The sequence below is a fragment of the Acomys russatus genome, chromosome 27, assembly GCF_903995435.1.
Source record: "Acomys russatus chromosome 27, mAcoRus1.1, whole genome shotgun sequence".
NCBI lineage: Eukaryota > Metazoa > Chordata > Mammalia > Rodentia > Muridae > Acomys > Acomys russatus.
Window position 1 is genome coordinate 55,879,918 of NC_067163.1, and position 15,325 is coordinate 55,895,242.

Consider the following 15,325-nt stretch of genomic DNA (forward strand, 5'->3'; position numbering starts at 1 on the left):
ATGAAGTACCTCAGACCCAAGGCCAATACCAATTCCAGGTCTGAGGCAAGAAATCACCACACTGGAGATTGAGTTGGCAAACGGACTGTGGGCACTAGCTACCCAGGAAAAATACGAACTACGCTTTGAGATCACCAAAGACTGAAGTACCCCGCACGACCCCCCGCAGGTTAGGCTTTTATGCAAATTTTTTCCTGAATTGGGTGAGATCTCCCAGGGAACCGGTGCTGGAAGAAAGGGGCTGTGCTGTTGGCCTTGATTCAGTGGGGCTCCTGCTAAAGGCGTCACTTCGGCCGCTCCGCCTGTCACTCGCGGTGCAGCCCTAGCCAATCAGGGCCTCCAGACAAACTATCCAATCAGGAGCGCCGAGGGGCGCGAGGGGGCGGGCTCCTTCCGGCAGTCCTGCTGTGCGTTCCGCCGAGCAGCAGAAGGAGGCGCAGCGGGTGCGCAGCCCTTCGCTGTGGCCGCCGCAGCCGGGAGCTGTGAGGGTCGCGGGCGAGCTCGGCAGCCGCGCCATGGTGAGCGCAGGGCCACTGTCCTCGGACGGGGAGGAGCGGCCAGCTGAGCCGTGGGAGCCGGTGTGGTGTGGTGGTGGGGGGGACCGGCGTCCCGGAAAGTTGGGCTTCACGCTAAGGTTAGAGTTAAACAAGGCAAAGTCGCGAGCCCCGGGCGGGCAACGGGAGGGCACGCGGCTGATCGGGGGCGGGAGGGGGGGCACGCTGACCCAGTGAGAGGAGGGCAGCGTGCTGGGGAGCTCAGGACGCCAGTGTGGGAGGGGTCGCCGACCCCCTCGGGGCGCCTCCCTGGGCAGGTCTGCGGACACCTCTCCTCTTCCGAGTGAGGACTTTGACAGCTTGCATCTAAGGTGGCAGCCAATTGTAACGCTGCCTTGCGACAAGCCCGCAGCTGTTCGAGGAGAGAGGCCACCCTGGGCCGCCCCTGGGTGCGACGAGGGAGGAGAAGCGTGGAGGGACACACTCAGGAGCGTACCGAGTAGGGACCCTTGCCGCTGCCCCTCCGCCCTGTGGTTGCGCTGCTGCCCACTCTCGCCTCATTTGTTGTGTGTGTGTTTCTCCTTCTGAGGTTCACTGTGGGGGCCCTGGGTAGAAAGAAGTCTGGCGTTAGCGGATAGCCCCAGAGCTCAGGGCAAAAATGACTACCTTTGTCATCAGGGCACCCTCTTCTCTGCCCGATCTGGGGAGCCCTAATCCCCACATCCTCTACCTGAGGAATGTCTCCTAATCCTTAGGGGGACGGGAAACAGGTTCAACTCCTTTTCTCCTGGTAAAACCTGTTCCTCGAGCACCTGGAGATTACTGGAAATACCCCACCCTATGCTGATGAGCCCTTAGCTTTCAGCAAATGACCTTTAACCATACCCGGAGTTCTCCCCCACCCACAGGATAATTACGTACTGTGTTCCCCAGTGGTGTGATCCTGAGTGTTTAAGGGATAGTGCCATCTTATCTTACTATTAGGCACTTAAACTTAGATTCTTGCTGAACATGTTGGTGCTCACCTTTCATCCCAGCATTCTGGAGATCTCTGTGAGGACTGGTCAGCCACTAGGCATACACGGAGGGGAGTTCCAGGCAAGTTAGGATTCCATAGCGAGGACCTTTCTCAGCCGAAGGAAAGAAAAAACAGATACTTAGACTCTTGGTCCAGCAGACTCCCTCAGGACGTGGGGCCTCTTGCTGCCAAGCCTTAAGACTTGGGGTTAGTCCCTGGAAGCCTTAAGGGAGAAGGAGAGGAGAGTCACAGTGTTTCTTTGACCTCTTGTCCCCTTGTCTCTTCACCTCATACATGCATTATGGCAAGTGCATAGCCACACTTGCACACAGAGAGGAGTGTTCAGAAGAAGAAGAAGAAGAAAATCAGATTTGTAAAAACCAGCTTTGTAGTTTTTGGTTTTGTTTGTTTGTTTTTGTTGTTGTTGTTTTGTTTTTCGAGACAGGGTTTCTCTGTGCAGCCTTGGCTGTCCTAGACTGACTTAGTAGCCGGGGCTGGCCTCAAAAGCTTTGTAGTTTTCAAACTACTTATCTTATACTTGCTATTGAATTTAGATTCGTGTATTTACTTTTTGGTTGATACCTTTAGTTCTTGGATTGGAGCTTTCCTAGTTACATTTCCTAGTGTTATCATGTGCATGTGGAAGTGTGATTGGGTTTGTATGTCTTATTCCATGACACTGGTGTGTGCATCCTCATGCTGGTTGCTCCCATGTTAGGCATGGTGCTGGTATAACATTTGCTGTGGTGTATCTTCAACTCCCTTAAGCAAAATCACCACTTCAAGTCATTTGGAGCCCAGGATACATCATCTTGCCATAAGGGGTAATATTAAGAACCATTCCCTCCAGTCAGGTGCACACCTTTAATCCTAGCACTCTGAAGACAGAGGCAGGCAAGTTTCTGAGTTCAAGGCCAGCCTGGTCACCAGAGTTAGTTCCAGGACAGCCAGGGCTACGCAGAGAAACCCTGTCTCAAATGATAACGCAGAGAACCAAGACCCCTGCTCAGATGTAGCTGCTGGACAGCTGATTCTCCACGTGGGGGTAAGGGGGGACCTCTGCTGAACCTCTGGCATGCACTCTGGCACCCAGGATTTGGTCACTGTTCCTAGGCAAGACGGCCTTGCGGGCACACAGAGGAAGAGGATGCAGGCTGTCCTGATGAGACCTCATAGGCTGTGCCCAGACAGTGGGGGAGGAGGATTCCCCCCCCCCCCCCCCCCCCCGCATCAGAGGTCTAGGGGAGGGGAATAGGGCAGAAAGGGGAGGGAGTTAGGAATGGGAAGACAGGAGCATCTAGATAGCAGCTGGGATGGGATGTGAATAAATTATCATTAATAACAAAGAAAAAAGTTTAAAAAGAGAGAATGAAGAAGAGGAGGGAAGGAAAAAAGAATGAACCATTTCCTTTGTGAAAATCAAGTAAAATGTTTTTGTTTGTTTGTTTGTTTTGTTTTGATTTTTCGAGACAGGGTCTCTCTGTGTAGCCTTGGCTGTCCTGGACTCCCTTTGTAGACCAGGCTGGCCTCGAACTCACAGCGATCTGCCTGCCTCTGCCTCCCGAGTGCTGGGATTACAGGTGTGCACCGCCACCACCTGGCTATTTGTTTCATTTTCAAGATGCAAGCTAAACTTGACCTAGAGATTTCCTGTGGTCGTCTGATTACTGGAGTCCAAGTGGGTGCCACTAATACAAGTCACTTGTATTAGTGACTTCAGTTCTGATCCTGGGAAATAGTGGCATGTTTAAACAAACACAGTTGTTTGTTTGAGACAGAGTCCCTCACTGTGTAGCTCTGGTTGGTCTGGAATTTGCCATGTAGCCCAGGCTGGCCTCAGATTCACAGAGATCTGCCTGCCTCTGCCTTCCTAGTGCAGGGAATCAAGGTGTGCCCCACCACGCCTGGCCTAGACTCCTTCCGCCCGTAACTGCTTCTTTCGTTATGCCCATTACCTCAGCGGCGGACTTTGTTGATGTGTCAGTGTGAGAAGCCATTTGCTTGTCTTTATTATGTACATGTAGTATTCATATTTGCTTCTCATTCCATTGTAAAGCATGTCTTCATTTTATTATTTATTTATGTGTGTCCCTGTATGGGTTCAAGGAGGTTAGAGAGGTGTCTGCTCTGTTAACACTGTACCAGACACCAGGGGGAGGCCTCTAAGACAGGAAGTAGACATGGGCTGTGTAGAGAGGGCAGGGAGAGCATCCGCACATCCTGTGCTGAGCCCCGCAGTGAGAGCAGCGCTGCTGCAGTGCTGTTCTCCAATCCCTCAGTGCTTGTGTGATGACTTCCCTGTCATGGGAGAGATGTGTGGATCCCACAGAGCCGAGTGAACCTGTTGTCAATCAAGTATGTGCCATGTTTAGGCCTCGGTGAGCTTTGAGGACGTGGCTGTGCACTTCACCCAGGAGGAGTGGGCTCTTCTGGACCCTTCCCAGAAGAGTCTGTACAGAGACGTGATGCAGGAGACCTGCAGGAACCTCGCTGCCGTAGGTACGGATAAGGGAGCAAGTATCTCTTGGTACCGATGCTCTTCTGGGATTTGGGTTATTGAAAGGCAAATTATAGTAAATAAATCAGACAGGGTTTCAATATAAACCAAAGCAAGAAACTAATTTTTTAGTAATGTCTAATTTATCCTAAATTTTCTGGGACTTCCTTTTAGGACACAAATGGGAAGACCAGAACCTTGAAGACCATGATAAAAATCCTGGGAGAAATCTGAGGTAATGTGTAGACATAGAAGCAAAAGGCTTGGGCTGGAGAGATGGCTCAGCGGTTAAGAGCACCGACTGCTCTTCCAGAGGTCCTGAGTTCAATTCCCAGCAACCACATGGTGGCTCACAACCATCGATAATGAGATCTGATGTGCACTGTATACATAATAAATAAACAACAACAACAAAACAAATACCTTTAACAAAAAAAGAAGCAAAAGGCTTTTGAAGGATCTTTCTTTTTTTTTTTTTTTTTAATATTTTATTTAATTTTAACTTATGTGCGTTGGTGTGTGGGTGTCAAATTTTGGAGTTACAGACAGTTGTGAGCTGCCATGTGGGTGCTGGGAATTGAACCCGGGTCCTTTGGAAGAGCAGGCAGTGCTTTTAACCACTGAGCCATCTCTCCAGCCCCTGAAGGCTCTTTCTTAAAGATATAAAAGTTTATTGAGAGCGATAAGCTTTCTCCACCCCAGTTTCCTCTTGGCTGCTAGTGTGTTGCTCAACTTTTCTGGCTGTGTCTTGGCAAAGTGTGGATGTGTCTAGGCACCCTCTTCGTCATGGATTGGAGTGCTCTTTTAGCCCTGGAAACCTTGAGCAGTTCCATGAGGAACTACGCACAGGCCACAAAGCCCCATGTGAGCTTGGTGTCTGGAGCCAGCTGTACCTCAGCCGGCTCATACGTTTTTATCACTTTGTGGGCTGTGGCTGCCAACTCCTGAGAGGCTTGGGTTGAGGGATCCTGGCTAGGTGTAGCGAGGGAATGAAGAAAGAACAGACACGCGCACGATGAAGCTGGGGTCTCGTGGGGTCCTCTAACGGGTACTGCCAACACTGCCGCTGCAACCTGGAACCTTGGTCTCTTTGTTAGGTACAGCACAGGGAGGGGTTAGCTAGCCTGGGTAGGCGATCTCTAGGTGGACAGTCTCAGGCTACGAATACCTGGGAGGAGGGAGCTGCAGTTGCTAGCCTTTACACACACTGACCACTAGTTCGTAAACACGTAGACACCCGAAGAGAGCTTTGCCGTCCCTCTTAAATATGGACTATGTGAGGTGAGCAATGGCTTTGCCGGTTTATCTCAGAATCCTCAACAGGCCATGCCCATGTGAAAACACACACTCCCACAGGGCGTCCTCCACTCTCTACACAGGGCCACAGGGTCCTTCAGTAGTGACCGTGACAGGAAGTCTTTATAGAAGTTTTAATGTGCTATAAAAATTTACAAAGAAGGCCGGGCGTGGTGGCGCACGCCTTTAATCCCAGCACTCGGGAGGCAGAGGCAGGCGGATCGCTGTGAGTTCGAGGCCAGCCTGGTCTACAAAGTGAGTCCAGGATGGCCAAGGCTACACAGAGAAACCCTGTCTCGAAAAACCAAAAAAAAAAAAAATTTACAAAGAAGGGCTGGAGAGATGGCTCAGAGGTTAAGATCACTGGCTGCTCTTCCAGAGGTCCTGAGTTCAATTCCCAGCAACCACATGGTGGCTCACAACCATCTATAATGAGATCTGGTGCCCTCTTCTGGTGTGTATACGTAATAAATAAATAATTTTTTTTTTTTTTTTTTTTTTTTTTAATTTACAGGGCTGGAGAGATGGCTCAGAGGTTAAGAGCACTGACTGCTCTTCTAAAGGTCATGAGTTCAATTCCCAGCACCCACATGTTGACTCACAACCATCTATAACGAGATTTGTATACATAATAAATAAATAAATCTTTTTTAAAAATTTACAAAGAAGCCAACTAAACAGATAGTTACACTAAATTTTTTTCATTAGAATGTTTTGGTTTTGGTTTTAACCAAAGCTACAGTGACAGGCACTAAAATGTAAGCATGCTGATTAGTGTTTCTTGAGCATTTCCCTTGGACATATTCTAGGGTCTTGAACTAACGGATATGCTGTCTAATCAAAGCTCCATGACAATCAGCATGTAGGACATCAGTCCACTTAGCCTGTGACCACTCAGATCTGGCAAAAGGCGTAAAGGTTGTCTGATTTTTCGAACTCTGCATAACGTAGACCCAATAAGCAGTCAGTAGTGAAACAAGCCTGACTCAATGTCTCGTCTTTTCTTCTCGTGGCTTACGTTTTCTTCACAGAAGTTGCCCGTTACTGACCATCCGCATGAGCAAAGGCGGTGACCAAGATGGAGAAAACCTGACTTGGAAACCGACTCTCAGGACGAACAGGATAAGTTCCGCTGGATCCGCACCGTGTGATCACAGTGTGTGGGGGAAGGCCCCTTCGTGTCACTCGTCCTCTGGTAAGCACGCCACACCTCACTCTCAGTGTAATCCACATGAGCGTGAGAAATGTGTGACCAAGCAGTGTAACCCTGCTTCTCTGATAACCTTTCACCGGTACATGAGAACTCACGTTGTGAATGGGACCTGTGAATGTGAGGTATGTTTAAAATATTTTGGTTTTCCAGGTACACTGGGACCGCCTCAGGAAACTCAGAGTGGAAAAAGTCCTCATCGATACAAAGAATGTGCGACGGTCCCTGTTAGTGTTAGTTCACTGCGCACACATGGAGGAGCTCGTGCTGTAAGAAAACGTTATGACTGTAGTCAGTGTGGTAAAGTTCTGAGTTCTCACAGTTCACTCAGACGACATGAAAGAATTCACATGGAGAAAAAACCGTTTAAGTGCAAGCAGTGCGGGAAAGCCTTTAGGTACCACAGTTACCTCCACCTGCATGAAAGAATCCATACTGGCGAGAAGCCCTATGAATGCAGACAGTGCGGGAAAGCGTTTATATTTCCTGGCGCCTTGCAGGTACATGAAAAAATTCATACTGGAGAAAAACGTCATGAATGTAAACAGTGCGGTAAAGCCTTTAGACGTCATAGTGATCTTCAAGTACATGAAAAAATTCACACTGGAGAGAAGCCCTACGTGTGTAAACAGTGCGGTCGAGCTTTTAGGCTTAACAGTCACCGTCAGAGACATGAGCAAACTCATACTGAAGACAGGCCCTTTATATGCAAACAGTGTGGCAGATCTTACGAATGCTACAGTAAGCTGCAGTTACACGAAAAAATTCATACTGGAGACAGATCTTTTGAATGTAAAGAATGTGGCAAAGTTTTCGGATGTTACAGTAAGCTGCAGTTACATGAAAAAATTCATACTGGAGACAGACCCTTTGTATGTAAAGAATGCGGTAAAGCCTTTATATGTCACGGTCATCTCCAGAGGCATGAGACAACCCACACTGGAGAGAAACCCTATGGATGTAAACACTGTGGCAAAGCCTTCAGTCGCAACGGGCATCTTAAAAGACATGAAAGAACTCACAAGCAAATGTCTGCATGCCCCAGAGAATAATAATTCGCCAAAGTCCAGCTAGGCAAACCAACAGCTGTATTAGAGGGACTCTTAGGACCATGGACAACTCACAGCTGCAATCTTCAAAATGCTACTCTGGCCTGAGTGATCACTCACGGGAACTGCCACTCTGGAGATCTCCGCAGAGCTTGCAGGCAGCTCAGCTGACTGCAGCGTCTCTTCCATCAGCAACTGTTTGCTGCTTTTGTGACCTTGGACACAGGCCTTGCAAACCTTAGTTTTCTTTTCTTTCTTTGTTTTTGGGTTGTTTTTTTTTTTTTAAGACAGGGTTTCTCTATGTAGTACTGGCTGTCTTGGGCTCGTTTTGTAGGCCAGGCTGGCCTCCAACTCACAGACATCCACCTGCCTCTGCATCCCGAGTGCTGGGATTAAAGGTGTGCGTCACCACTTCCCTGCTAAGGCTTAGTTTTCTGCCTTTGTTAGTCGTTTACTCACCAAGTCTCCAGCCTCCCTCTTACAGGCAGTGTTTCCATTGAAAGGACATTGTTAGCAGTCTATCTTGCTCTTTTTTTTTTTTTTAAGTGTATTGGTATAAACAACCATCTATGACTGAGCATCACATGTCTGTGCCACAGCAACCATCACTTAGCAGCTTCAGCAGTGGCTGTGGGCTCTTCAACACTAAGGTTCTGGCATGGAACTAGGAGCAGTGACAGTGACCTTTATGGTTTGTGGTACCTCAGGGGCCTCCTTGGCCAACAAATTAAATAAGGTATCCCACCACTGGTACTAGGATATTTATCTAGCAACTGCTGGGAGTACCTACCCCATGTTTTTTGTTACTTAAACAGTTTAGCTGTTTTAATAACCCTTTTTTTTTTTTTAATAATGTAGTCTCAGTGGATTTGTAACTCAGGTGGATGTATGATTGCTCCTTGTTGTCATGAGACTGGTTCTGTGCATCAGTGTTAACGGCCACCCTTGTCACTCGCTCTACTTAACACTTCTGAACACTCGACTTAACACTGAGGTGAGTAGGACCTTTATTCATCATGTAAGAGGCCTGTGGCAGTGTCCACACAGGCGGGAACATACTTATATACCTCACTGATGAGAAACATAGGCACCATTTGGTCTCTCAGTCCCTGTTACAGGGCATTTGATCACATTGTGAACCCCAAGAGTGTGAACTGGAAAAGTCTGTTTCTAATTGTGGTGCGGCTCAGCCCTAGCATACACCTTTTATTCGAGAGCTAAATAAAGTCAACTATAGGCCAAGAGGCAGAGCAAGTAACCAGCTGATGAAGTAAACAGAAAGGTGGGACATTGTGCTGAGGGTACTTAAGATAGGGCGAAGAAGGAGGAAAGGCCTTTTCCTTCTGGGACGGGAGCTGAGTCGGAAGGTCAGCTGGGTGCTTTCTCTGCCTCTCTGAGCTAGCAAGTTCTCACCCCAGCATCTGGTTCCTGAGTCTTTATTGCTTTGTGGCTCGGATGTAAAACTGCCTTAGGAGAAAACTGTCTCCTGCTGCTGAGTGTGGCTGTTGCTGTGAGCGTAGTTGCTGCCGCCACAGTCCTCACATTATTTGGCCTTCCAACACAGACAAAATAGCAACTCTAAGAAATGTCCAGGCCTTGACTGCCAGAATAAGAGCGCTCAGGCAGCCAGTGTCATAGACTGAACAGCTACTGGACACACAGCCGTCGTTGGTCTGCCCAGCCCCACACTAAACTCTCCTGCCGAATCCCCTTTGATTACAGACTTACAGTCTATTCATCTCTCTACACAGTCCCTTACAGAGTAGTTTTGATACAGAAAGGGTGGCAAGAGAAACAAAGTTGACAGTTAATGATGTAGTTCTTATGGCACAATTCTTCTGAGCATGTGCAGACATCGGGGTGGGTTCCTGAGAGCAAATATACTAGGAAGAAATGCCTTTAAGGAAAAGTGATTTTCAAGTGCTTGTTACAGAAGGCCCTAAATCTCAAGTTGGTTTAGTTTTATTGGAAAATAAGAGTCTCCAAGACTGAGCCGGGCAGTGGTGGCGCACGCCTTTAATCCCAGCACTCGGGAGGCAGAGACAGGCGGATCGCTGTGAGTTTGAGGCCAGCCTAGTCTACAGAGCTAGTCCAGGACAGCCAAGGCTACACAGAGAAACCCTGTCTTGAAAAACCAAAAAAAAAAAAAAAAAAAAAAGAGTCTCTAAGACTGTTAGTTTATTTTTCCTGTATCTCATGTGTAGCTTGCTGTTGTTGCTGCCACATTGGTATTCTATTAAAATTGACATGTTTTCTATTTATTTTGAGGCTGAGTCTCACTTGGAAACCCAGGCCGGCCTCAAATTCACAGTTCCTGTCTCTGCTTCCCAAGGGCTAATATTGAAGGCTGTGTGTGCCACCATGCCTGGCTGTTTTGTAGTTTAAAATATATAAAAATTTATAAAAAAAAAATATAAGTAAGCCATCAAATAAGAGTACAAAATAGCCAGTTGTAGATACATATTTTTGGTAGAGGATATTAAAGAGACAGGGAAGCTAGTGACCTGGACGACATCCGCTGCCCACTTGACACAACTCAAGAGTCATCTAGGAATAGAACCTCAGCTGAGGAATTCCTTAGGTCAGACTGGCATGCGGGTGTGTCGGCGCGGGGTTACCTTGACTGTTGATTGATGAAGGAAGGCCAGGTCCACTGTGAGCAGCACTGTTCCCTAAGCAGGAGCTCCTGAGTGCTGTTTCACATTGGCCTGCCTTCCTGCCAGGAAGCAGCACCCTTTTGCTGCACTTAATTGGCTGTGGCGTGAGTTCTTGGGCCAGTGGTAATGCTATGCGGAACAGCAAAACTTGAAGACTTACCTTCAGCTTCCTGCCTCGCATCCCCTTAGTGATGGGCTATTACCTGCAACTGTAAGGTAAGTAAACCCTGTCACCTACACAGTTTCTTTTAAGATGTTTGTTGTTGTTTGGGGGGGGGTGGTTGGGGTTTTTTTTTGTTTTTTGTTTTTTGTTTTTGTTTTTCGAGACAGGGTCTCTCTGTGTAGCCTTGGCTGTCCTGGACTCACTTTGTAGACCAGGCTGGCCTCGAACTCACAGCGATCCGCCTGCCTCTGCCTCCCGAGGGCTGGGATTAAAGGCGTGCGCCACCACCGCCTGGCCTTCTCTTAAGATGTTTTATCACAGCAACAGAAATGAAAGCTGCCTTTCCCCGTGTCGAGTGCAACGGTGTTGTTCTCCAGTTGTGGTGGTTTCAGGCTTCATGAGCCGAATGGTAGGACGTGCTACCAAGACCAAGCTCTCCTGAGTGGAGTATCATTGGGGGAATACCAGGGCGGCTGTCTTCCAGTTGGTATGCAGTGGCATGTCTTCGTTTGAATATAGGCTTCCCCTCAACACGAATTAAAGAACGTATTGCATCAGGGCATGGTCATGCAGCAAACTTTAATCCCACCACTTGGGGAAAAGTTCTGTGTCTGCATATCAAATTCCAAAGCCTGTCTCAAATAAGTAAGTAAATAAATAGAATAGAATAGTTTTTTTATTATTATTATTATTATTATTATTATTATTATTATTATTATTTTAGAATAGTTTTTTGAGACAAAATTTTTCTGTGTAGCCTTGGCTGTCCTGGACTCCCTTTGTGGACCAGGCTGGCCTCGAACTCTCACCTCTGCCTCCCAAGTGCTAGGATTACAAGCATGTGCCACCACGTCTGGCTAGGAAGCAAGCTTACTTGCTTGCTATTTATGCGGCACAGTCTTAAGTAAGATGTAGTATGAGTTCTATGGTGTCGTGGCTAGTTTTATGTCAACTTGACACAAGCTACCATCATATATAAGAGGAAACTTCAACTGAACAAAAAAATCACCCATAAGATAAGGCAAGCCTGTAGGGTGTTTTCTTAGTTAGCAGTTGATGGTGGAGGGCCCAGCCCACTGTGGGCGGGGCCATGCCTGGGCTGGTGGTCCTGGGGGAGGGCCCAGCCCACTGTGGGCGGGGCCATGCCTGGGCTGGTGGTCCTGGGGGAGGGCCCAGCTCACTGTGGGCGGGGCCATGCCTGGGCTGGTGGTCCTGGGGGAGGGCCCAGCCCACTGTGGGCGGGGCCATGCCTGGGCTGGTGGTCCTGGGGGAGGGCCCAGCTCACTGTGGGCGGGGCCATGCCTGGGCTGGTGATCCTGGGGGAGGGCCCAGCTCACTATGGGTGGGGCCATGCCTGGGCTGGTGGTCCTGGGGGAGGGCCCAGCTCACTATGGGCGGGGCCATGCCTGGGCTGGTGGTCCTGGGGGAGGGCCCAGCGCACTGTGGGCGGGGCCATGCCTGGGCTGGTGATCCGGGGGAGGGTCCAGCTCACTGTGGGCGGGGCCATGCCTGGGCTGGTCGTCCTGGGTTCTATAAGAAAGCAGGCTGAGCAAGCCATAGCAGAGCACCCGTCCATGGTCTCTGCATCAGGTCCTGCCTCCAGATTCCTACCCCACTTGAGTTTCTGTCACGATTTCTTTCCGTAATGAATTGTGATACAAAAGCTCTTTATTCCCCACTTGCTTTTTCTTATGTTCGGAAGGATGGATGCAAGGAAAAGCACAAATTAGAATGGGCTGAAGAACGTTCCCTGGAATCCAGAGGAGTGGGCAGCGTGGGGGAGTGAGAAAGAAGTCGAAGCAGCAAGTAAAAGATGGGAAAGATAGACCGTGGGCAGGAGAAAGGAAAGCAAGCCCATTCACCATCCAGACGGGACACTTAGAATGGCCCCGTCCAGCCAGGTGCATGCTGTGCCCAGTTCCTCCACTGTTTAAAGATTTATTTATCATGTATACAGTGTTCTGTCTGCATGTACACCTGCAAGCCAGAAGAGGGCATCAGATCACATTATAGATGGTAGTGAGCCATCCCGTGGTTGCTCACTGAGCCTTCTCTCCAGTCCCTTCCTCCGCTGTTTTTTAAAGATCTTTCCCGGTGGCTAAGAGCACCTGCCATTCTTGTCAGTTCCCACAGCCCACATGGTGGTTTACAACCATCTTTACCTTCAGTTCCAGGGAATCTGTTACCCACATCTGGCCACACAGGTACCAGTATACATGTAGGGCACACACATACACGCAGGCACAGCTGTCATACAATAAAATAAAATTGATAGATTTAAGTATTTAACGATTCAAGTACTTGACAGAACACTCCCTCCCTATCATGGTCTCTTGTATCTTTTTTTTTTCCCTTGTGGTTTTTCGAGACAGGGTTTCTCTATGAAGCCTTGCCTGTCCTGAACTCGCTTTGTAGACCAGAGATTGCTACATTAAAAATGTATCAGTTCGGCCTAAGATGGCTAATGAAAGACACAGAGTCTGAAGCGTACTTTAAAGCTGCCAGCATTATGCTGGGCCGAATCTAAACTAATTCAAATCTACTCCTAAACTAACATAAACAAACTACTTTAAACCTCATATCATACATATACTCCCAAGCATTTGCTGCTATGGTGATTGTCCAGCCATTTCTCTCCCTCTGTCTTTTCCAACTGTCTAATCCTCACTCTCCCTCTCGCCAGGAAGCCCCGCCTTCCACTTCCTGTCCTTCTGCCCAGCTTATTGGCTAAACAGCGCTTTATTGACAGTTGTTACATCCATTCAAGACATTCCTCCACAAGCGATCCACCTGCCTCTGCCTCCCTAAATGCTAGGTTTTCAGGTGTGCACCACCACACCCATCTTAAATTAATTCATCTAAGAGTGGCCTGGCTGCCGGAAGATAGAAGAGCAAGGACAGGTGTGTAACTTACTGCCTTAGGCCTGAGAGACCCAGTGCTTGATGGACCTAACGGAGGCCAAAGACTGATCCAGCAGGACCTCAGGGAGGGTGTGGGTTCTAATGTTTTCCTGAAGCCATTGGTCAGACAAGACCTTTACGAGGTAGAAGCTCAGGCCAAACTTAAAATAAACAGTAGCATGTTCGCGGTATTGATAAAACACAAGAGCATGGGGGGGGGCAGAGATGGCTAAAACAGACAAGGGACAGTCCGTGGGCGACTCCAAGGCTAACGTGACAAGGCTCTGTCAAGACGGTTCCTAGGGGAAAAGCAGGAAGCCTGCTTCAAGTGAGCTTGAAGAAGGCTTTATTTTTTTTAAGGTTTATTTACTATTTATACAGTGTTCTTGTCTGCATGTACACCCGCACACCAGAAGAGGGCACCAGATCTCATTATAGATGGTTGTGAGCCACCATGTGGTTGCTGGGAATTGAACTCAGGACCTTTGGAAGAGCAGCCAGTGCTCTTAACCTCTGAGCCCCGAAGAAGGCTTTATTTTTTTTTTAAAGATTTAAGATTTATTTATGTATACAGTGTTTTGCCTCCATGCATGCCTACACAACAGAAGAGCCAAAGAAGGCTTTAAAACCCAAGGAATGGCTCGGAAAAGGAACAAAATAATAAAGGAAAAAGATGGAGCTTGACCTAGGTGTGAGCAGTTAACTCCCAGAGTATATGACAGTGTGCTCCGGTAGATATGGCTCACCCAGCCAGGGCTGCTGGAAAGCCTATGGGCACAGTCGTAGCCTGCAGCCTGTCACAAGCAAGGAGTCTAGCCCAGTGGCAGGCCTAGCAAGCTGGAGTGAAGACTTAGACCTGACCCAGTGAAAGCAACTCAAATCCACCTGTGTTCCAGACTATCAGGGATGAGGAGACACGTTTTACATTATGAGGTGACCATGACCTCACAGGGGTAAGGGGCCGGGGGGGGGGGGTTGTGGTTTGAACGCAAATGTTCCCACAGGCTCCTGTGTTTGAACACTTTGGGCCTCATATGGGATCAGACACCGAGGTGAAGCCGAGCTAAACGATCATTGATATTGAGGGCAGAGTTTAGGTGTCTGCACCTTGCCTGGATTTGTGTCCTCCCTCCACTCCCTACTGTGGACAGACTGTGACCAAAAAAATAAAATAAAATAAAAAATAATAATAATGTAATGTCCTTGAGGAATCATGGTATAAGCAGGGAGCCCTGGCTGGAGGGAGGGCCTCTATTGTTTTCATAGTCACATTTATTCTTAGTCTTTTTATGAATTACAAAACCCAAAATTAAATATGTTCTAGGTGTAATTCTTCTTGTACTAAAAGTTGGGTGTCTTTTATTTTCCCCAAAGAAGGGGCCATTCATCAATCTGTAGTGAGTCACTCCCACTGTGAGGGGGGAGGGGAGCGAAGCACTAAGGTAGTAGAGCCATGGTGCTCAAGAAATGAGAGACCAGAAGGCTGACTGACATGCACAGCTTCTTTCAGAAAGGAAGAAACTAGCAAGAGAGATTAAAGGAAAGAAGCGGGAAATGAAAACCAACCGAGGATATACATGATTTGGTGGAAATGTCGAAGGTATTTTGAGCATCGGGCATCCAATCTGATGAGCATCCTTTCCTGCTCAGGTGAAGATGGCAGAAGAGGATGCAAGGCGATCATTAACTCTTCCCAATCTCCTCCTAAGCATTCTTCCCAGGAATGTAAGTGAGGTGAAGCAGGCTGCTTGATGCACAAGATTCCTAGCACGCAGAGCAAGGACAGCACCGGTTTTCTTATGCTACACGGTGGATTTCTCTTAGGCTCCTGTATTGGTGACTTTGCTGTTGCCGTGATAAGACGTCATGACCCAGATGAGGAAGTTTATTTGGGCTCACGGTCCATGGTGGGTGAAAATGGGAGGCATGGCAGCACCCAGAAGGCATGGTGACGGGAGCTGAGAACTTGCATGTTGCTGGCAGGCAGAAAGCAGAGAGAGCTCTCAGTGTCACAGGCTTTAACCTCTTAGCATCTATAAG

The 15,325-nt window shown here is 48.2% G+C and overlaps 2 protein-coding genes across 3 annotated transcripts in view; one reads left to right on the forward strand and one right to left on the reverse strand.

The window, feature by feature from the left end:
• Window positions 1-15,325, reverse strand: part of LOC127210226 (zinc finger protein 14-like) — a 75,776-nt gene that overhangs the window by 34,190 nt on the left and 26,261 nt on the right. The gene's annotated exons all lie outside the window — the stretch shown is intronic.
• LOC127210225 (zinc finger protein 20-like) lies at window positions 464-7,606 on the forward strand. Its single transcript, XM_051169910.1, has 4 exons — window positions 464-518; window positions 3,885-4,011; window positions 4,184-4,244; window positions 6,337-7,606. Exons 1-4 carry the CDS (start codon window positions 516-518, stop codon window positions 7,565-7,567), a joined length of 1,422 nt encoding a protein of 473 aa, XP_051025867.1. The 5' UTR covers window positions 464-515; the 3' UTR covers window positions 7,568-7,606.